The sequence below is a fragment of the Panulirus ornatus genome, chromosome 13 (genome assembly GCF_036320965.1).
Source record: "Panulirus ornatus isolate Po-2019 chromosome 13, ASM3632096v1, whole genome shotgun sequence".
Lineage (NCBI taxonomy): Eukaryota > Metazoa > Arthropoda > Malacostraca > Decapoda > Palinuridae > Panulirus > Panulirus ornatus.
The window spans coordinates 51040254-51064706 of record NC_092236.1 but is presented as its reverse complement, the minus strand read 5'-3'; the positions used below and the strand labels follow the sequence as shown (position 1 = coordinate 51064706).

The following is a 24453-nucleotide window of genomic DNA, read 5'->3' as shown; positions in this document are numbered from 1 at the left end:
TGCAACAAATTAAAAAAGTATCTCACAATTAATCAAGTTCGACGAATTCCGAAATGATCAACGAGATTCGTTTAGCCTCGACCAGTGCAGGTAAACGTAATTGCGAGAGAAATTTCTACATTATGGCATCAGAGTTTATACTCATTCATCATCATAAAGACATTCATCAAAGCAGTGACATGAAATGTGCGTTTTACACAACTTTGAAACATACTTTTTTTTGAAATTACTCTGAACTCTTGCCTTGCAGAGATGGCTAGTGAAGTTAATACCCCTGTGTGTGTGTGTGTGTGTGTGTGGGTAACGTAATATGATGTCTTCTGTAGCCACGTGTCGTATTTAACTGTTGATAAACGAGAATATACAAAATGTCAGTACGAAAACCTCTGAACGTCATAGTATCAACTTATAATCATCAAACCCACAATTTGTATCAGACTAGGATGCCATTTGAGGTTTTAATTACATTATGCAATACGAACGACATAAACCAACGTTACACACGTATATGATGGAATGTAGGTAAACACCCTGTAACACAAGACCACATGTGCAAAGAACACAATGTTTACGTACCGTAACAGAACATTAAACATAGCTGTGCTGGCAATAGCATGAAGCAACGCACGAAACAAGACAGGATATTCTTTTTAGTACACCAAAGAAAAGACTAGTAGACCCCACGAGCGGGGTGTGATTGGTTGCGAAATTGATAAGAGGCAAATCATGTTCGTATTACTGTAGACTTTTACCTCAAAAGATCCGTGATCCGACGTCAATGTATCGAATAGATCGAGATCGGAAGTGGTTCAAACACTCAGAGAGTCGGGAGCTTCGGAACGCGCGGTGGGAAGCGTTAATGTTTATTTCGAAGCAGAGGGAGGGACGGTAGACGAGACGAAATGCACGCCAGCCAGAGAGGTTAACCCTGTGTCCTAAAAGCAGCCACAGGTGCCTACAATAGCTATTGGTAGAATTAAAAGTAAAATAAACTCAGGTGAAACTCCTCTTTTTCTTTTAACCTTTCCTAACGAAACGATTGCCCAGCCTGGATCATGGCCAGGGGGGGGTGAGGGGGTTGAGGGGGGCAACCCTTTAAGTACAATAATAGTCTGATTGCAAATAAAAAAAAAATAGTCGGTCTGTAGCAAGGATAGCTACCACTGTGGTATTAATGTAAACACTACTGTAGTGGTTAAGTTGTACCGAGAAGCATAGCGCTTCTTACGAGGCATCGTCTGCACGTACAAGCCACTGCAAAATGGTATACCAGTCACAGAGTTAACTGGCAACTCAGGAGATCAGTGTTACCAACCATCCAGCGGACCTTAAGAGTTCCAAAAAGAAAAACAAGGACTCTTGTGGCGCGTCACATAGCATCACGTTATAAAGGGGATCAAATTCTCTTTGACTGGGTGTACAACAGACGAATTCTCCTACAAACCGGAATCACCAAGACCTAGTGATTATTACTTAAACGTTAATTATAACCTTACTATAAATGGTATCATCCCTTCCCCATTTTCATTTTAAGAAAACGGAGAACTTTTTTTTTTTTGTTTTCGTTTCCGTAGCACACAGCCTCGGGTCGAGAGAGACCTTGAGAGTTGTGTAGTACATAACATCAAAGCCATGCGAGACGACAAGGTTTCAAACTCAGCTTCGTCAAGGAAACAAACCAGGAAATGAATGCGAGAAATGATCAATATACGTTGTGGTTTTCCTCTAGCACAGCATCGGTATGAAATGCTTATCCTTTGACACCATCACAACCCAGCTGACGTGCCGACCAGCGGTACTCTTCAAACCAGCTCCACGTCGAAAGGTATTTGAAAAGCGGAAAGAAACGGAGGTGCTGCTGCTAGACTAAGTCTTATGGCGAGAGAAGGTAAGCAGTGGAATGCTTAGAAGCGCCAATGTTTGACGACGTTTTCTTTATAGGCCACATTTGGGGGGGATGGGATAAAAGAAAACAGAACATAATGACAGACTTATCTATCTGTATACTGGTAATGGTTTTGTGCGACTGTAAAATCGTATCGTGCAATTGTGTAATTGTTCTCGTCTCAGTCTGTCGTGAACATAGAGGCTTGTGATGATGTGGGGAAGATGAGGTCGTGGTGAAGATTACAGAGTAGTAGAGATAATGATGCAGGTGAAGATGAGGGTGTAGTGAAGATGTAGGTAGTCTAGTGAAGATGAGGGCCATGGTAAATTCGATCCTTTTTTTTTTTTTTGACCTAATCCAACAGATTTAAGTTAGGTTTGGTCTACACAGGTGCTAGAAACAACAAACAGGAAGGTATATATACGATATTTTGTAAGATGGAACCTACTAGAGTGAGAGAAGTCACGATTTCAAGAGAAAAAAAAGACAAAGATATGAATTTCTCGAACTCTAGTGAGAGACATTAAATAAGAGACGGGTGGTTCGTTTGATCACTGTCTTTTAGAGATGGATCGAAGAAAAGGTATTCAATACTGTTCTCTTGAGAATAGACGGAAGAAGATTAAAGCTAAGGTTGGAGTGAGGGACAACTTAAACCGATTCATTGATGAGAGAAGACAGAACGCATTTCAAAGGGAAGGTTTCCAAGCTGAATGAAGATACAAAAATGTCTCGTTTCGTAGCTCACTTTTGTATCATGATTATTACTGATCTGTACAAGAGATCAACCAGAGGACGTTACAATATACCAGTTACGTTTCCCTAATGATTCCAGAAGTGCTAGTGGTACAAGGAAGTATGGAAAGCTTATTGGGGTAAAAAAAATTTAAAGATTCAACATTGGTCAGACAAAGTGGCGATGAAATTAGACAATTAAGTTAAAGAAAGGTTATAGATAGTTCATGGTGACCATCGTATTGGTATAAGAATTGGACCGTATATATATATATATATATATATATATATATATATATATATATATATATATATATATATATATATATATTCTTTTTCTTTTAAACTATTCGCCATTTCCCGCGTTAGCGAGGTAGCGTTAGGAACAGAGGACTGAGCCTTTTTTGGAATATCCTCACCTGGCCCCCTCTGTTCCTTCTTTTGGAAAATTAAAAAAAAAAAAAAAACGAGAGGGGAGGATTTCCAGCCCCCCGCTCCCTCCCCTTTTAGTCGCCTTCTACGACACGCAGGGAATACGTGGGAAGTATTCTTAATCCCCTTATCCCCAGGGATATATATATATATATATATATATATATATATATATATATATATATATATATATATATATATATATATATAAGTCCCGAAGCAGTAATTACTCCTGGTTTATTATTGGAAAATTTTGTGACGTCGGTCGTTTGAGCAAGATGCTTTTCAACGAACTGCCAGGGTCGTCAAGGTCGTCATCGTAAAGCTAATGCAACCACCAATTCAATACACCTTTTAAACACCCTCAGTTGTTAGGGATGATGGTTGCAGAAGCACACACACACACACACACACACACACACACACACACTACTGCGTCATGTGGCCCTTGCTATGCGAGGAGAATGATGAGAAAAGCAAAACGATATGTTGGCTAATGTTGATAAAATCCATCTACGTGAAAGGGAACATTTGGCATTGTGTAAAAGAAAAACGATTGTCAGATTATCTTCGTCTCTCAAAAGCTGGAAATAGGCGTCAAAAGCTTGGTTTTCTCAGTAAGATCCACAGATAAAAACGATTGTCAGGTTATCTTCGTCTCTCAAAAGCTGGAAATAGGCGTCTAAAGCTTGGTTTTCTCAGTAAGATCCACAGATAATGTCGACAAGTGTCAGGCAAAATGCAACCAGGATGGTGTTGGAGGCGAGGGAAATTATTCATCGAGGATGATGAAAAGAAAAAGGAAATTCCTCGATGTTTACACTGTAGGATACGAGCCTGAAGGTTTTCCCTGACATGTTTCAATTCCCATGAAGGCATGAGAATGTTAATAGACCAGACTACGTTAACCACGAAGCTATGATAATGTTAGCATTTAACATGTCAACCACGAAGGCATGATAATGGTAACAGGCCAAATCATTCGAGATAATGTTAACAAACCAGGCCAACCACGAACCCATGATAATGTTAACAGACCACATGTACCATGAACCCATGATAATGTTAACAGACCACATGTACCATGAACCCATGATAATGTTAACAGACCACATGTACCATGAACCCATGATAATGTTAACAGACCACATGTACCATGAACCCATGATAATGTTAACAGACCACATGTACCATGAACCCATGATAATGTTAACAGACCACATGCACCATGAACCCATGGTAATGTTAACAGACCACATGTACCATGAACCCATGATAATGTTAACAGACCACATGTACCATGAACCCATGATAATGTTAACAGACCACATGTACCATGAACCCATGGCAATGTTAACAGACCACATGTACCATGAACCCATGATAATGTTAACAGACCACATGTACCATGAACCCATGATAATGTTAACACGGACCAAATCTACCAATATTCCATGACCAACACTCGCACACAACAAGTCCATGAAATCACGAAAGATTCCAAAACCCAGCGGACAACACAGGACCCCGATGATGGAGAGCATTTTATGATCGGTTCAACATTATCCCGATTTGTTCTGTGCTATTAAGGAAAAGCATGAACTCAAACATTACGAAAGGCCAATAGAATGAAAACTGTATGTCTAAAGTCCAATGTTAGCGTGACTCCGGCAGCAATGATGTATTTTGGCTAGAGTGACATTTCACTGTAATATCTAGGTACATATGTGGATGGGGTGGCGACGGGAATGGATGAAGGCAGCAAGTATGAATATGTACATGTGCATATATGTATGTATACGTTGAAATGTGTATGTATGTATATGTGCGTGTATGGGCGTTTATGTGTATGGTGTGGATGAGCCGTTCTTCGTCTACTTTCCTTGCGCTACCTCTCTGACGGGGGAAGCAGCGACTGGGTATAATCCTCTAGGGACACAAGATACTTAAGACAGTCTAGGATGACAGACGGGTACACTGTGTCAACAAGAGAATCACCTTCGCCAACACAGGTTGTCGTTGTTGGTGCAAGCCACACAGTGACAACATAGGTCATTATATAGTTCTAAATATCTATAAATGTGGCATACATTAACGGATAAGTAATTGCACTTACCAAGTACAGTAGGGTTGCGAAGCCACACACGAACCCCCTATTTGGCCGGGTTCTACTGCAACAACAACACTGGACTTTTGATTACTGATGGATGGACATCTTGCACGACGACTGGTAGAGCAATCAGGTGGAGAGAGTTGTGTCCTAAGGAGAGAATGATCCACGTTTAGTCTGAAGTGATCCAAGGGAACGACAGAGGAACATTTCGATAATTGGAAAAGGGGATGTATAGAGAGAGGGGGAGGGTGGGTTGGTTTAACCAGAGAGGGGTTTACTAAGAACAGGATAATATGCTAATAATGAAAAATTCAGGGGCGAGTTCGTCAGAGGTGGAAGTGATAGAGAACTAAAATATACAAGACCGCGTGGGTTAAATTGGTTAATCAGTCTAACTCGAGTGTCAAATCCTACTAGAGGTTTCTATCATCTGAGAGGTTTCTATCACCGTAGAGGTTTTCATCCAGAGGTTTCTATCATTCTAGAAAATAGAGAATACAGTGGTCTTGTGTTTAGGAAGACGTCAGTCGCTGCACAGGGAGAGATAGCCAGATACGCCTCCATCAAAATGACGAAAAAAGGAAGAGATTATATCACTTGTGTGTGTATATATGTACCTCGAACTACATATTCTTTGGCCACATGGTAGATATTACATTTATTTTCTGGTCACATTCTGGGTACAGTAAAACTTATTATCCGGTCGAGGTGCCATGTATTTGAATGGGAACACGACCATTGCCATGCAAACCAAATTTTACATATTCAAAAGTTCATAACAGAAACAAAACACAGGATCTTCATTTTCCTGCCTTTGTCACTTCATCATTTCTTATACCTTATCTTCCTCATTGTGCTCAGTCATTAATGTAGAAGCCATTAACATGATAAATAATCAACTCTTCGAAATAACGTTACAATAATTAAACGAAATAACGTAATGATAATGAACTCTGAAATAACGTAATATTACCCAAAACTTCAGTGTGACAACGTAAATAAAACTGATTAAGAAACATAAACGTAAGAGTATTAATGTGTGTGTTTGTGGGGGGGGGGGGGGGGGGGGGGTGGGAGGCAATTTAGAAGATAATCCGAGTAGATAATCCAAATAACTGAGAAAACATTGTAATCCAATAGGTAATCTCGATAGAATTTTTAATGGAGAAAGGGATTTTCCTGACGCCACACAGTCTTTTGAACACTCGAGCTTGTAAAGCCTTTAACCTTCACACAATGACCACAGGCTAATGTAACACACACACACACACACACACACACACACACACACACACACACACAAACTCGCCGACGCCAGAAGCGAAGCGAATTCAAAATGTTCACCGATAGCGAATGCTTATTAGCGAACGTAAAAAGATGAGACAAGTTTTGAGGGCGTGTAGGTGGCGTGGGTTATATACGAGTGATAAACGGGAGCCGAGTTTGTGGTGTGAGTGTGTATAACATGAAATGTGGCTTCATGAGTGATGAGAGGAGGGTGTATGAAGGATGAGCGAGGCCATGAAATGATTGGATACGATCGAACGAGTTGTAATAACACGAAATGAGATCGTACGAGCGATTATAACGCGAGATGAGGTTGTACGACTGATTAATAACACAGTATGTTGCATGAGTGATCATAGCAAGAGGCTATACGTGTGATAATAGATAAAGCTTAGTAATAGATTTACAGCGCGAATTTGAATTTATTTTCGGATTTCTCAAAAGAAAACATTAAAAACATAGCACTGTTCAATATATTTTTCCTTCGTCTATAATGCTAGAACGAAATTATAATTTTGCTGGTCGAGCGAGTGTCTTCTATCCAAAGTGTTTTCGGACACAGGTTATCGCTTTAGGGTTTACATTCCACACACTCTTTGTCTCGGGCCCTCAGCCACCACGAACCACCACCTCCTCCTCCTCCCTCGCTTCGCATCCATATCGTAATTCTTTGCACAATCCTAGTCTCAGAGAGAGAGAGAGAGAGAGAGAGAGAGAGAGAGAGAGAGAGAGTCCATTTCGTTACCTCTTCATTCATCGAAGTAACCATTTACGATCGTTAAAAGTGACAAACCATCAACTTAAAATTGAGGAAAGACCAAAAATCCATCTTAATTTCCTGGTGTGTGCTGTAGAACATTACACCGCGCTCGCCATCCTCCATTGATGGAGAGAAAGATATATCTTAATGTTTACAAGTAAACTACTTCCCATCTCCCGATCTACGTAACAGGTGCCGCCAGGTTCTTACGTTGTATCACATCCTCAACATCGGCTCATTTACATACACACCCGTTGCGATTATATCTTTGTTTTTCGGCAACTTGCAAGGTGTGTGTGTGTGTGTGTGTGTGTGTGTGTGTATGGGGGTCACTGATCCCTCTTCCGCCTCACCACATCGCCACCGTAGCAGCTCACATGTGACCGACTGTGGCAGAAGAGTGCGTGACCGATTGTCGCAAAAGAGTGCGTCTCTCTCGTCCAGTTAACCCAGACCAAAGTATGTGGCCAACACGTCCTTAAAAGCTTTTGACGAGAGAGCTAAGTGACAAGTGTGACCTCCGGTCACCCAGCAAGGAAGATTATTCTGACCTCTTCCGCTTGTGGTAGTGCCTGTGACCTCTGTTGACCCAGCAGTCTGACCTCTCGTGCTGGTGGTATCGCCTGTGACCTCATCCACTCCATATGAATTCCTAACAGCCAACTCAGTGGAATATATATGATCTATTATATAACGTCTATAAACATCCTATTTGTCTCTGCCATTGACTTCAAAACAGAAGACCAAACTCAAATAACCTAAATATATATATCATTTGGAAATATTTCTAAGCCATTTTTTCCTTTTCATACAGGAAAAAGAAAGACTTTATAACCGGGTTCGGCAACAGGAACGAAGTCATCTTCTCCACAACAAGTGCAAAACTCACACACGTTCATCAACAGTTTGTTCTATTTGTGATGTCAAGATTCATTCGGCTTCATTAACAGCCAACGTACAATCATCAGTCTCGAAGGCCGATCGTCAACAGGAAAGTCAAAAGAGAGGAGGTAAGTGCGTGTGTGGTGCATACGAGATAGCGCCAGGAACATACGAAGAAAGCTCACATTCGCTCGTATCGATGTTTCACCTGTTACGTGTAATGCGCCGAAACCACAGCTCCCTATCCACATTCAGGTCACACAGACCTTTCCATGGTTTACTCAAGACGTTTCACATCCCTGGTTCAGTTCATTGACAGCAAGTCGACCCTAGTATGCCGCATAGTTCCAATTCACTATCCCGCGCATGTCTTTCACCCTCCTGAATAGTCTATATACAAGTTACCGGACTCGTCCAGCGTGAGGTTACATTCACTTAGTTTCTTTATCCTCCCCTCAAATCTTATACCTTTATCCTTGGGGTATTACTGGAGCAAGATAGATTAATCCTCCTCGTACCAACACCCTTATGTACTACTATATCCAGAAACTTCAAAAAGATACAGAATGAAGCCATGACGGTGGATACGTTACAAAAAAAAGTGATTCCCTTACAATTGCAGAATTACACGAGAGAGGAAACATTCCAGCAGTAGATGTTGGTGTCTCGTTGATATAGAAACTGTACGTTTCCATCTCCATCGTGGGACCTGTACGAGATTCGTCTGTAATCTTATCAGGGTCGACTAAATGATATTAGCAGAACCGTCATTCAAGTACCTAGACCCAATCTTCTAAACCAACTAGTTATTAAAATACCTAGACCCAATCTTCTAAACCAACTGGTTATTAAAGTACCTAGACCCAGTCATCTAAACCAACTGGTTATTAAAGTACCTAGACCCAATCTTCTAAACCAACTGGTTATCCAAGTATCTAGACTCGATCTTCTAAACCAACTGGTTATCAAAGTAGTACCTAAACCCAATCTTCTAAACCAACTGGTTATTAAAGTACCTAAACCCAGTCTTCCAAACCAACTAGTTATTCAAACTCATACACTCAGTCTAGAATTCTAAACCAAAACCTATAGCACAATTTCTAAACGCTATAGACCTCTAAAACCAAATCGAATGTTCTAATGAGGAGGAAATTAGAAGTAGGAACAAATACCATTGTATGTTGAGAGATCGTTGTAAAAGCGATTGTAACTGTGGTGCACATCTCTAAATCTTCCAAAGCCAAAGACCACGGCACGGTGGGTTAGGCCCCTGCCTCATTCCCTCCTCCCAAATATCTCTACCGTCGCTTATCTTCTGCTGATAAGATGGCATAGATCTCATCCATCTGCCACCTCCTAATCGTGCCTCCACTCCCATCTCCCCTTCCTCGTCCCCTGCGCGGGATCCAAGAGACTCCTATCACCTTACTCCTGAAGGTGACCTGAAGGAGGAAGACCAAAACATCGGTAACTTCTCAAAAAGTCTTTGTCACTCAAGACAATATGGACGAAACAAAAAATGAAATGCTAACTTTTACCTTCCTGTCCCATGATCTCCTCCACTATTGGGCCTCCCCCTTGCAGCGCTCAGAGAGTCAGCTGCGTCCACCGGGCGGAACCACAGCTGAAGAAGGTGATTATAGATTGGTGTACATGTCTTCCCCGTGGTGTGAGCACTGGACACCAGCGGAGCAGAGGCGCCCAGTATATACAATGTTGGAGTCGCATCCGGAGTGCAGAAAGTTCATCGAAAGGCATAAAATGTTGTCAGATGACATAATGCCACATCAAGGCTGCTGCTTCGTCCAAGACGGGTCTGTGAGGCTAGATGACCTCAGAAAACATTCCAAGGTTAAAATCAAGGTCCCAGACCAAGATGTTGGGGTGGGTGGGTGGGTGTTAAAATCTCTCACACCACCGTAAGGCATGCGTGAGGTAAAGTATGGTTCTAGACCTAGCTATTGGGGGGGTTAGATGACCTTCCAAACCCACATCGTAAGGTATACGTAAGGTTGAAGATAAGGTCAGGTCTCAGACGCAGCTGTGAGGGTAAGAAAAACTTACCAAACCAGCGTAATATGAAAGATCATATGAAAGATAAAGGGAATTACTGATACATGTTTTCATTCGGCCTTCAATTCCATTTCAGACAATTGCTTCCAAGCAGAGAAACCCATCACCATGTGGGTAAGGACGTTGCCTCGGGCGAGTTGTATGACCACCAGCGCTGTGGTAGTGACAGGGATGGTCGTCCTGTGTCTCTCCCTCCTCCACCTCACCGTCACCCGGGAACAGACCGTCATATACGGTACGTATGACGTCTGGAGTTGGTGGTCAACGAGCGGATGAATGGTCATTAACCCATTCCCTCCCTTGATCATTCGTTAGGCTAAGTCTCTTAACTATCATGTTCAACGAACATCATTCCATCATGATCCTGCTTAAGGATCGTTGCGAGCTAGAGGCAAAAACCACAACGAGCAATACACTCGTTAAACTTATAAAATTGATATTAATCGTTAAATCATATTCATCCTCCTCCTAGCATTACGTACATAGCTGACATGAAGACAGACGCTGGATCACTGATAAGTAGATCACACGTTAAGTAGATCTGCCTTACTTACAACTGTCGTAGTAGATTGTTAACACAAGACACAGTAGATCACACGTTAAGTAGATCTGCCCTACTTACAACTGTTGTACATTATAAACAAGACACATTCCATTCCTTCTTCTTCATGTCAAAATACAGACATACAGTACCTCTGGAAGAATCACAGAGGGCGCCCTTATAGATAGATCAATTTAGAACATTGCATTACTTACCATATTCTGAACCCCTTTGCGAAACCAGTCTATATACCCAATCCATCCAGTCGCTTCCCAAACTCAAAGCTTGTCCTAATAAACTGCCTTGTGGATTTCAAAACAAGAAGTCCTAAAAGGTTTTTTTCCCTGTAAGGGACATAACAGTTAGGAACCTAGACTCTCTATACATCACTACAGGCCTCAAGACGTAGCTAGACTTCTGTCAACAAAGATATCAGCATCACTTCCAGTCCTACTCTCCCTCAACTCACAGCAAATACCAACCAACTGGCTGGTCAAAGTTTCCTACCCTATACCACCCACCCTCACTCTCTCACGAAGCACCCTCCAGGTTGTACAGACCACCAGACATTGTGTTACGTTAAGGACTCAAGCCAAGTTCTCATCACTAGAATTAAGACAGTAATCTGTTCCCACTTCTCTTCAGATGAACCAGACGGGAGAGCTGAGGTTGGACTAGCACACTCACAACCTACCTTCATCATCATACTTTGCAAAGGTTAGTTTTGCTGTCCCAGATGACACCCTCCTTCCTCCTCACCATTTATAGCAAAAGACTCGATCGCCTTAAAACGGTATCGAGAGGAACATCTATGTCTATATTACGTCCTTAAGCATCTATAGATAGAACACTTACGTCCATAAACATCTCTAGATAGAACATCTAATGTTATCCACCAATACATTATTCTTCCTTTTATATTTGTTTATTATTCGGTCGTGTATCTGGCCAATAGTCATCAACACACATTCATACATTATGGAAACACATATATAGTGGCGTACAGCGTAACACTATACATACACGTCTGCTTTATTCTTTTCAACATGTATTACTGTAGAACAGCATGGATGAGAAATTATACTTTTGACGATTCAAATGATTACAGAACCATGGTACAGTAGAGACGAATGAGAAATGCAACAGGACATACACCTGAAATACAATACACAGAGGAAGAATGAACAAGGCGAGTGGAGAGAGAAAATGTCAAGTGGGAGGAGGATTTTTCTTTTATTTTTACGATCGTGTTCACAGGAGACTATTTTGTTTTTTTTGAGAGAGAAAGTGTAATAAAGGCATGCGTGCACCGAGGAGTGAGAACAGAGTGAATATTTAAGAACTGCACGTTTCAGTGCAGAGGTCAAAGTTCACTTCAGTGTGTGTGTGTGTGTGTGTGTGGTGGGGTGTCCATGGGTTTCCTTCCGTACTCTGTGGCAGAGGACGACATTTCTGCGAGTGTGTGAGAGGAGGTGAGAGAGGGATTGAGTGTGAGAGAGGGATTTACAAGCAGGAGGGACGTGCCCATGACGTGGGACTCAAGGAGGCTAAGGAAGATAGGAGTAACTGTAGGACATCCTTCACACAGGTCTGGGCAGGATTCTGAAGGAGGATCTGGTGCGACAGTTGCGTCAGACGAACGTCCTTTTGAAATCGGCTGTGGCCCTCACTACCATCACCCTCAGGTAAGTGTGTGTGTGTGTGTGTGTGTGTGTGTGTGTACGTGTGTGTGTGTGTGTGTGTGTGTGTTTAATTACCCCATTTGTAACTACCTGCTTTACGGTACGGGAACCAAGTTCTCCACTCATGGGAGGACTTTATCTACACTAGTGTTTTAAACTTTTTTTTTAAACGCTTGTGTGTTGTCCACATTCATAATTTCATTACTCAGTCAATTTCCCTTCGTCCACCACTTCGTAACTAATCTTTTTGTAACGAGTTTGTCTTCATTTCATGGTTTTATGATGGTTCTGTTAATGGATATATTGAAGATGTGTTCACTATTGATCCCATCAAACTGGTCTGACAAGAGATTATGATCAGGTCACCCCTCACCTTTCTCTCTTCCTTGATATACAAACCTAAGGCTTCTAATCTTTCCCCATAACTTGATTCTTCTTTCTGGCACCATCTTTGATTCCCTCTTCTGGACCATCATACATTTTTTCGGTTTGCGAGAAACATTTTAGTTTTGGCCATATTTGCATGTAGTAGTTAAATACAATTTCTCTTTTTATTTGCCAACAGACAGTGTATCTTCCCTACAATTCTCCCAAAATGGGACTGTGGTCATAAGTTTGGGACGTTGTCAAATCGCAAGTCCCCATCTTAAGACACACACATTCCTGCAGCTTAGATTTAAAGATAATACTCCTACCGAGGACTTATTTCACAGCCTTCCTCACTCATTTGCAATTTCAATTTGGTGCCACCGCGGCGCTCCTCTGGTAAATCCCTTCAACGTTGATTCATCAAACTTCAGCAGACACCTAACCTTATCTCTCTCTCTCTCTCTCTCTCTCTCTCTCTCTCTCTCTCTCTCTCTCTCTCTCAACAGTGAATATTGCTCTTATCTACTATTGCCCTTGATTCTCCTCTCTGCAACCTTTGATTCTATGTCCCCAGATCTCTGTTCCACTGCGTCAGTCCTAAGGCTCTGTTGAACTCTAACGCTCTGTTGAACTCTAACGCTCTGTTGAACTCTAACGCTCTGTTGAACTCTAACGCTCTTTTGAACTCTAAGGCTCTGTTGAACTCTAAGGCTCTGTTGAACTCTAAGGCTCTGTTGAACTATAAGGCTCTGTTGAACTATAACGCTCTGTTGAACTATAACGCTCTGTTGAACTATAACGCTCTGTTGAACTATAACGCTCTGTTCAACTCTAACGCTCTGTTGAACTATAACGCTCTGTTGAACTATAACGCTCTGTTGAACTCTAACGCTCTGTTAAACTATGCCAGGACATTGTCCCCGTTTCCCTCCCCCACCATCTGTTACTGTTAATCGCCTCTGATCTAATATGGACATATCCTTTTGACGAACCGCTTCAAGGATTAAAAAATAGAACCCTTTCTGAACCCCTTTTTTTTTTTTTTCTTTCCAATCCTCATTCATTGCTCTTTCTTCCCCTGTCGTTGTACGCCTTCTGAATCCTCCGCACTCAACCATTTCGTTCCAATTATCAAAGCCTTTGATCATAATTCACATCTCCCTAATGTATTCCATTTAATGACACCATTTATGAAGTTGGATTCGATTCCACACAGTCTCTTCTCTACTTCCTCCTCCAACTACTGTGGGATGATGATCCCATTCATCATTGCTATTAATTTCTCCATTTATGATTCATCTTTCGTTTCTTCCTTGCTCTTTCCTCCATCTACTGAAAGGCTCCAATATAATCCTTTTCATTTGTCTTCTTGCTTACAGATGTAGTGACGTGTATGGTCACTATGTCTTCCCATGCCAGACTTCAATTCTGGTAACCTTCCTTGTGGATTTTTCTTAAGTTTATTCTAGATTAACTCCGTTTTCTTCTTGCCTAAATGTGATGAATATTCTAATCCAATATCCCAATAGTAACTTTGTTCACTTATAATCGTAATTAGCCACTTACACTTAAAAAAAGTTTTTGGAAAAACGAAGTTTACTCAGAAAAATATTGAGGCAGTCAATTAAATCTTTCAATAGTTTTTTTTTTTTATCATTTAACGTCAACTTTTGTAGATTTTCTTGAAATTGCTTATTCACTTTATGATGTTGGAACATCTTAATCGCTCTGTTCATTATTCTTAAAAGACGATTTAGATCTGTTAACTTATTAAAGTCGACTTCTACCTAGAATGTAGATTTAAAACGTACGATTCTCTACATTTTTCTACTCCTTGATTAGCCACAGCGAAATGATAAAGTGTGTGTGTGCGCGCATGCACGCGCGATTATTATCTGTGCATTACAGGTAAAGTATCAAGAGTTCGAGGATTTCTCTCCTTCTATCTCATTCTTCTTGACTCTCCCATCTTTGTGTTATCACTGATCCCTTTGACCACCTCACATGGCGTAACATCTAACCTGACCCTTATCTAGTACGTCTTATTTCAGGCGTAGACAAGATATTGATGTATGACCCGCCAATCCTGGAGTCTAAAGTGCATTCTAGATGTTTTTTTTTTTTTCTGGACATAGTGTTTCACCAGTGTAGTTAAAGGTAACTTAATGATTGGTTAAGTCAGGTTCCCCTTAAAACTCACAACCCATTTGAGGCAACTTAAAGACTGGTTAAGTCAGGTTCCCCTGAAAACCCACACCCCATTTGAGGCAACTTAAAGACTGGTTAAGTCAGGGTCCCCTTAAAACCTACACCCCATTTGATATATGGTTCCCCAAAGAGAATGTTCATACTCAGTCTATATAATACATTTATTCTTCCGTTTTGTTACCTTCTATAAGCTATACGAGGTCTGGTCTATGATCTTTTCCTATCCCTATTACTATACTTAACCCCATTCCCAAATCCCTATCCCCATTACTGCATTTCTATCCCTATTTACTATACACTCGAGGCGCAATCGTGTAACCATTTACATGACGAGTCTCGCAACCCCTGATCTCTCCCTACCAGTTCTGGAATCACCTTCAGTCATATTCCCGCGTTACGAGACGCCTTCGTCACAGGTTTCTGGTGGTGACGGACACGGAGACGCTGTACGACCAGGTGGTGTCGCTGACGGAGGGGTGGCCAGCGCAGTATCGCCAACGGCTGGTACTGGAGCACCACAGTGTGTGGTACCCTCCAGACAGGGAGGAGCTGAGGCCCCTGGCCAGACCCTGCTCCTCCGCTAGAGTCTTCCTCACCCACATCTTCCCCAACTTGGACGCCGCCGTACTGCTGGACACGGACACCATCTTCCTACGCCCTCCAGGCCAACTCTGGCAACACCTCCGCCAGTTTGATGACGTGCAGGCCGTTGGCATGGCGCCATCTGGCAACCGATACAGAGAGAATTTGCACAAGGTCGGATGTAGAAGTTTATTTATACATCACCAGAGTAAAATTAACCAGAGCATGACCTCCTGCCTGTACCCTAGACTAGCGATTGTGAACTTTGATTCATTGCAATGTTTAAACTGCCTGGTTTCCAAGTACGTATGGTTACGTTATTGAACTATAGCAACAGAGGGAAAGAAATGGTTTTTCAGTTTTCTCCTCTCCCCAGTTCCCTCACTATGGCGACAGGGGCGTCAACACTGGGGGGGGTGATAACCATCGTCTGTTTTCTCCTCTCCCCAGTTCCCTCACTATGGAGACGGGGGCGTCAACACTGGGGGGGGTGATAACCATCGTCTGTTTTCTCCTCTCCCCAGTTCCCTCACTATGGAGACGGGGGCGTCAACACTGGGGTGATGGTGATGAACTTCACACGACTGAAGAACCTCCCTGGTGGAGGGTACACTGAGGCCTTCTTAACTGCCTATGATAAGTACAAGGACGTGTTGAGTGAGGCGTACACCAATGACGTCATCAATATTGTCTTCAGTCAGGTACGTGACCAGGTGGCGGGAGGATCACAACTCTTGTCTGACCAGGTGGGGGGAGGATCACAACTCTTGTCTGACCAGGTGGTGGGAGGATCACAACTCTTGTCTGACCAGGTGGGGGGAGGATCACAACTCTTGTCTGACCAGGTGGGGGGAGGATCACAACTCTTGTCTGACCAGGTGGGGGGAGGATCACATCTCTTGTCTGACCAGGTGGCGGGAGGATCACAACTCTTGTCTGACCAGGTGGTGGGAGGATCACAACTCTTGTCTGACCAGGTGGTGGATCACAACTCTTGTCTGACCAGGTGGGGGGAGGATCACAACTCTTGTCTGACCAGGTGGGGGGAGGATCACAACTCTTGTCTGACCAGGTGGGGGAGGATCACAACTCTTGTCTGACCAGGTGGCGGGAGGATCACAACTCTTGTCTGACCAGGTGGTGGGAGGATCACAACTCTTGTCTGACCAGGTGGAAGGAGGATCACAACTCTTGTCTGACCAGGTGGAAGGAGGATCACAACTCTTGTCTGACCAGGTGGGGGGAGGATCACAACTCTTGTCTGACCAGGTGGTGGGAGGATCACAACTCTTGTCTGACCAGGTGGAAGGAGGATCACAACTCTTGTCTGACCAGGTGGAAGGAGGATCACAACTCTTGTCTGACCAGGTGGGGGGAGGATCACATCTCTTGTCTGACCAGGTGGCGGGAGGATCACAACTCTTGTCTGACCAGGTGGTGGGAGGATCACAACTCTTGTCTGACCAGGTGGTGGATCACAACTCTTGTCTGACCAGGTGGGGGGAGGATCACAACTCTTGTCTGACCAGGTGGGGGGAGGATCACAACTCTTGTCTGACCAGGTGGGGGAGGATCACAACTCTTGTCTGACCAGGTGGCGGGAGGATCACAACTCTTGTCTGACCAGGTGGAAGGAGGATCACAACTCTTGTCTGACCAGGTGGGGGGAGGATCACAACTCTTGTCTGACCAGGTGGTGGGAGGATCACAACTCTTGTCTGACCAGGTGGCGGGAGGATCACAACTCTTGTCTGACCAGGTGGGGGGAGGATCACAACTCTTGTCTGACCAGGTGGTGGGAGGATCACAACTCTTGTCTGACCAGGTGGCGGGAGGATCACAACTCTTGTCTGACCAGGTGGGGGGAGGATCACAACTCTTGTCTGACCAGGTGGGGGGAGGATCACAACTCTTGTCTGACCAGGTGGGGGGAGGATCACAACCCTTGTCTGACCAGGTGGCGGGAGGATCACAACTCTTGTCTGACCAGGTGGAAGGAGGATCACAACTCTTGTCTGACCAGGTGGGGGGAGGATCACAACTCTTGTCTGACCAGGTGGTGGGAGGATCACAACTCTTGTCTGACCAGGTGGCGGGAGGATCACAACTCTTGTCTGAATAGGTGGGGGGAGGATCACAACTCTTGTCTGACCAGGTGGGGGGAGGATCACAACTCTTGTCTGACCAGGTGGTGGGAGGATCACAACTCTTGTCTGACCAGGTGGCGGGAGGATCACAACTCTTGTCTGACCAGGTGGTGGGAGGATCACAACTCTTGTCTGACCAGGTGGCGGGAGGATCACAACTCTTGTCTGACCAGGTGGGGGGAGGATCACAACTCTTGTCTGACCAGGTGGGGGGAGGATCACAACTCTTGTCTGACCAGGTGGGGGGAGGATCACAACTCTTGTCTGACCAGGTGGTGGGAGGATCACAACTCTTGTCTGACCAGGTGGCGGGAGGATCACAACTCTTGTCTGACCAGGTGGCGGGAGGATCACAACTCTTGTCTGACCAGGTGGGGGGAGGATCACAACTCTTGTCTGACCAGGTGGGGGGAGGATCACAACTCTTGTCTGACCAGGTGGCGGGAGGATCACAACTCTTGTCTGACCAGGTGGGGGGAGGATCACAACTCTTGTCTGACCAGGTGGGGGGAGGATCACAACTCTTGTCTGACCAGGTGGGGGGAGGATCACAACTCTTGTCTGACCAGGTGGTGGGAGGATCACAACTCTTGTCTGACCAGGTGGTGGGAGGATCACAACTCTTGTCTGACCAGGTGGGGGGAGGATCACAACTCTTGTCTGACCAGGTGGGGGGAGGATCACAACTCTTGTCTGACCAGGTGGGGGGAGGATCACAACTCTTGTCTGACCAGGTGGTGGGAGGATCACAACTCTTGTCTGACCAGGTGGGGGGAGGAGGATCACAACTCTTGTCTGACCAGGTGGGGGGGAGGATCACAACTCTTGTCTGACCAGGTGGGGGGGAGGATCACAACTCTTGTCTGACCAGGTGGGGGGAGGATCACAACTCTTGTCTGACCAGGTGGGGGGAGGATCACAACTCTTGTCTGACCAGGTGGGGGGAGGATCACAACTCTTGTCTGACCAGGTGGGGGGGAGGATCACAACTCTTGTCTCACTGGGTTGTTAACTAGTGGTGGAAATATCAACGATTGAACGATTTTGAAAAGCAGAAATGACGCATTGGATTTACAAAAATAGCGTACGTTTCTTCATGGATTAGTGCCTTAATATGTTTTTCTCTTGGGGGGCGGGGGGGGGGGGGGGGGGGGGGAGGCGGATGGAAAGAATCCAAAAAAAACAAAAAAAAAATCTAAAGTTAAACACAAATGTTAAATACGATTCATAGTCTCCCTTTCCCCGATACTCCACTTTTACATCATTTTAAAAAAAAAAAATCTTTTTTCTCTTCCATTCAAAATCTGACCTCGGGAAAGGATTTCTTTTCATGAATGGAACCTTTGATAGAGATCAAAAATAAAAGAATCTCCCACCTTGACCCTTGTGGATTAGAGATCTCTCGACACCATCCCTCACTGTAACATCACAGACATCTCTTCCTCCTTCCCTCACTCCCTCCCTCACTCCCTCACTCCCTCACTCTCGACAGGATAATCCAGTCCCTAGTAAAAATGACTTCTGGCCAGGGTAGCTCCCCCACGGGGGCTCTAAACACTAGAGCTGTCCCCAGTCCCACAGACAAGCCCGTCCCCCTCACCCTCTCGAGGAAGTAACTCACCTCACAACCATTACTCGAACAGCATCCGGAGATGGTGTACGAACTGCCCTACGAATGGAACTACACGCCCATGGCCTGCAGGGATGGTTTGAACTACTCCAGGCAGATTAGAGACCGGGGAGTGTCCATCCTCCATGCCACAGGGGCTTCCTTCCTCAGCGGTTTCAGCGACAAGTTCCAGGTAAGAGGTACAGTGAAGGAAGGAAGAAAGGAAGGAGAGAAGAGTTGGGAGAGATCGTGGTGAGAGAGGGACGAGAGGATTCTCATGGAAAATCATAAAGTTACTGGAAGAACCCATAACCTCTGGAATCCTTTCCACTTTTAAAAGTAACTTCCTCAAATCTTTTCCACCATCAAACATCTCTTCATCATCGTTACTACTATCAATTCATACCACTTGAAGTACTGTTATCTAGAATCATTTTTCACCTCTGACACTCCAAGATTCGGTCTTTTATCATTAAAGTTATTCTATTTTAAAATTCCTGAGTAGATACGCGTGTGATTACTGTGTGTGTGTGTGCAAGGTGAAGTGGATCTTAGAATTTGTGTGTGTGTGTGTGTGTGCGTGTGCGCGAGCACTTAGCTACAGGTATGCATCTTAAATAAAAGGAAAAGATATTGCTGTTAATAGCGACCAAGCTTTTCTTGAAGGCGCTACGGGTAGATTAAACACTCAAATTCGCTTCTGATGGGGAGAGTTTTGCATTTCTGAACTCCTTTCCATCATCTACACTTCCTTGATAATGCCCCAATATAATACGTTGACAGGTTACGATCAAAACCCCTGTTCATCCATTTGGATCCTCATGGTAAATGTTTGCTTTGACACAAACGGGCAAACGTTTATTATACATGATAACCTTTTGTGATGAACGTTTAATGTTAAGAAGTATCCCTTCACTCTTGTATCCTGTTATCCTCAAGAAACGTTTGAGTTCAGGATGATTGTGTGTGTGTGTGTGTCCTCAAGAAACGTTTGAGTTCAGCATGGTGCGTGTGTGTGTAGCGAAGTAAACGTTTGTCACAGTTTAACGTGTGTATACATCAAGTCCAGGGACTTTTGTGTGTTTACGTTACCCAGTCTGACCGTCGCTTCCATGATGTCCCTCCCTTTCCTCCAGGCCGTGTTTGAGGCGTGGGAGGAACACCACTTACAGTCACCATTCACATCCATGCTGGCCACGATGACAGTCTACCTCAGACGTCGCCTGGGATGGGACAGCTGCCGCTTCGTACCGGGCATTGACGACCTCCTCACCAAGGCTCTGAGGCAACGCATCGACTCCACTTAACACCTGCAGAAGGACAGCTCATCCTCGAAACCCGCTTGTCTTCCCTCCTCCCTTCCCATACCATCGACTCGCAACGCCAAAACCCCTTATCCTCCCTCCTTATACCATCGACCCGCAACGCCAAAACCCCTTATCCTCCCTCCTTATACCATCGACTCGCAACGCCAAAACCCCTTATCCTCCCTCCTCATACCATCGACCCGCAACGCCAAAACCCCTTATCCTCCCTCCTCATACCATCGACCCGCAACGCCAAAACCCCTTATCCTCCCTCCTCATACCATCGACTCGCAACGCCAAACCCCTTATCTTCCCTCCTCATACCATCGACTCGCAACGCTTTTTTAAAACCCAACACTTTTAAGACGTGAGGACTTTTGCAAGTGATATAGAATGTGCGACAGCAAATGTACTTGCCAATAACGAGAGATACAGACGCGACGACTGATGATGATGAAGGAGAGTGAAGCATGGCTTCTACGATTGTAAACAGAGAGATCACAAGCCGGACCAAATTAAGACAGTGGGTCACTTACATACAACATATTGTACTCGTTGTGGACTTTATATTAGCCAGATGAACTACCCAAGATGTTATAGATCATCTACTAACCACAGCATTATAAAGAGATCAGACCCAGGCCAACACCAGTATATACATATAGAAATTCAGTAACACGAATGAATGGTGCAGTCACTCGGGAAAAGTGAAGATGACATGGTTGTGGACATTTCCGCACGCTACAATCAACTGGTCTCCACGAATTGTGAATTCGTCCCAGCAGCAGGTATCTTTTTTTTTTTATCTGGCAACACTGTGGAAGGAGGTAGGGGGTGATGGATCTTTGGGTAAGGAGGGTCAGAATTTTGAGGGAGGGAGGTAGTGTGGGTAGGTTATGCAGCAATGACAATTGTAAGGTGCAGTTGTTAGCTTGAGCAAATCATTATAACTGACGGGGGGTTATTACGAGTTACGAATAAATTACTATTCATTTTTAATCTATCACTCTACAGCCATCAATTCAAGTGTTGGATAACGAGCCCAAAAATGGTTCGAGACACTTTGACCGAGACGTAACACCCACCTCCCCACACACACACGTCTCATTCCTTAACAATATCTACCCCAACATCGTCGCCTCCAATCAAAGTAGTTAATCAAGATTAGCTATTCAAAATTAGTATTCCCATATGAATGAACTTTTCTCACAAGTATTTGACATTTGCATCAATATCCAATTCGAAACTTTAACAAGCTCAGCACGTAATTATTCCCTTATACACATAGTGTATTGGTTATTTAAACCATTTGAAACATCTCATTCAGGGGATTATACTTAAGCGATACGTTTTATGCAGATATTCAACGATTTCTCTATTCTAGTACTGAACTAGAATATATTCAAGAGATAATCCAATGTGAATAGAAAGTAGTTTATTCAACAACACTGAGTAACATTATCTGTTGATATATTACCACGTCCAGAACGTCAGGTCATGGAGACAACATGGCATCGGATGACAATTTAAGGGTCTTTGATCCGCTATAAGTTGCATTTCTGTGATCGAAAGAGTAGCTCCGTCAAACCCTATTCCCCCGGTTGAGCTCCTACGTGTGTTCACGATATTGGCCCACCAATCCTCCGTTGGGTTCATGTCTGTCCGCCTCTACATGGCCAGGCCAGCAAGAGGTGGAGGTGGGGATATGACACAGGGTTTGCCCACCAGCAAACCAAAACACTTTTGGAATATCGCAAAAAGTGTGGCTATAGCGATGATCTCCGGGTGACAAACACTAAGGGAGTGGGTGATGTTGGGTGGTAATGAACGAGAAAAGTTCCTTTCATGTAGGAGGACGATGAAAAAAAGGTTCTGTATAATATAATAGAGGTATATGTGGTGTATATTGAACGTTTCAACCGCACCCAGTATAGATAACTTGGCTCATACCATGCACAGATATGCACCCTAGTTCGCGCTCTCTCGTGTGTGTTGTCAGTCAAACCTGCAGTTGGTAAATAATCCATTATCACGATTCATTATATGTATGGACCACAACGTATATATTATATATATATATATACATATATATACATATACATTTCAGGGATAATGTAGTTCCCCTGCATGATCCATACACGATTTACAGCTTGTATCTTTATCTTCGTTACTGTAGTCTGAGACCTTATAATACATCTCGTGTTAACCCTCCTAAAAAAAAAAATGTATTGTAATCCTCCTCCAAAAAAAAAAGAAATGTATTCTACCGCGATTCACGGACGAGAGAAAAAAATGTCTTTGGTGAACGCGACCTTGTCCCAAGCCTCAAACACTTGGTTAGTCTCCTATGTGTTGTTCCGCCAGCGATGCCTACATTATGTAGGATCCTGCGTCGAGTACCGGCCTCACACTAGTGTCTTGAAGAAGAGTAATGTTCTTGTGGTGGTCGTGTCACACCAACTGTGGTCACGAACAGTGACCATGAAGTATGCTTGTCAAGTTGTGAACCTTCCCAACATTTTTAAACGTTCGTTAGCCGTATTCACGAATTTCCCGGAATCATAAAACATTTAAGATAACGACTATAATAGTTATTGCTGAATCTCATGTTTAAGTTATTGTTTCAAAATATACTTTTACTTAAATGCAAAACACGTTTTCTTTATGTTCCTCAGTATATAGGTAAACATTCCCTCCCTCTTCCCATTTTCTGAGCCACTTTATTCACTGTAAATGATGATCAACGGCTCGTATGAGAGGCCACTATCTCGCAGCCTCACAATTTGACCTCATAACTCGTTAGCTCTGATGGCGGGTTATGATGAGGACTGGTCGTTTGAACCAGCCTGCATCACCTTAATGGTCCAATTGTACTTAGGGTAGCGCAGCGATTGGCTGACTGAAGAAATTACGGTACATCACAGAATCAATGCAAAAACAGTTTTCCTTTCCTCCTTATGGCAAAGGACTTTAAATAGATGGCCAAATCCTCCCTTACTGTATTACTTTCTGAAAGGATGAACAAAGGAAGGATCCAAGCAAGGACTTTTTTTTTCTTCTTACACGCATTCATTGATCTCCGACGCTACTTCGCTCACACGGGAAATAGCGAAAAGGATTACATTCATTATGTGTAGTTGTTGATAGCGCATTCATATGGGAGGTTAAGCTTCGTGTGGCTGACAGTAATACTGGAGTGACCCTTGTCAAGGTTAGTAGGGATGTCGGAAGGGGAAGAGATAAGTGTTCTCATTAGTGTAATTATCAGTTTAGACTTAATGTTTCTCATTTCATAAGATGTAATCAAAGTGTTTGTCCATGTGCGTCAATCAGTGACCTCAAGTCACCAATCCATGTATGGTTAGGTCAATGAAACTAGACATGAAAACTGGAATACACACACCTCTTTGCCTTCTTGCTTCCCTCACCCTCATTATCCTCCCCATCTCCAGGCCTCCCTCACCCTCATTATCCTCCCCACCTCCAGGCCTCCCTCACCCTCATTATCCTCCCCACCTCCAGGCCTCCCTCACCCTCATTATCCTCTTCACCCCCAGGCCTCCCTCACCCTCATTATCCTCCCCACCCCAAGGCCTCCCTCACCCTCATTATCCTCCCCACCCCAAGGCCTCCTTCACCCTCATTATCCTCCCCACCTCCAGGCCTCCCTCACCCTCATTATCCTCCCCACCTCCAGGCCTACCTCACCCTCATTATCCTCCCCACCCCAAGGCCTCCCTCACCCTCATTATCCTCCCCACTCCAAGGCCTCCCTCACCCTCATTATCCTCCCCACCTCCAGGCCTCCCTCACCCTCATTATCATCCCCACCCCAAGG

General features: G+C 43.9%; 1 protein-coding gene across 1 annotated transcript; it reads left to right on the top strand.

Annotated features, from left to right (window-relative positions):
* Positions 1 to 1718: 1718 nt before the first annotated feature.
* Positions 1719 to 24089, top strand: LOC139752864 (glucoside xylosyltransferase 1-like). The gene is made up of 9 exons (XM_071668861.1): positions 1719 to 1825; positions 8030 to 8225; positions 10247 to 10405; positions 11357 to 11428; positions 12300 to 12396; positions 15387 to 15726; positions 16077 to 16253; positions 19343 to 19501; positions 20445 to 24089. The coding sequence occupies exons 1-9, from the start codon at positions 1742 to 1744 to the stop codon at positions 20613 to 20615; spliced, it is 1455 nt and encodes a 484-aa protein (XP_071524962.1). The 5' UTR covers positions 1719 to 1741; the 3' UTR covers positions 20616 to 24089.
* The last annotated feature ends 364 nt before the right edge of the window (positions 24090 to 24453 follow it).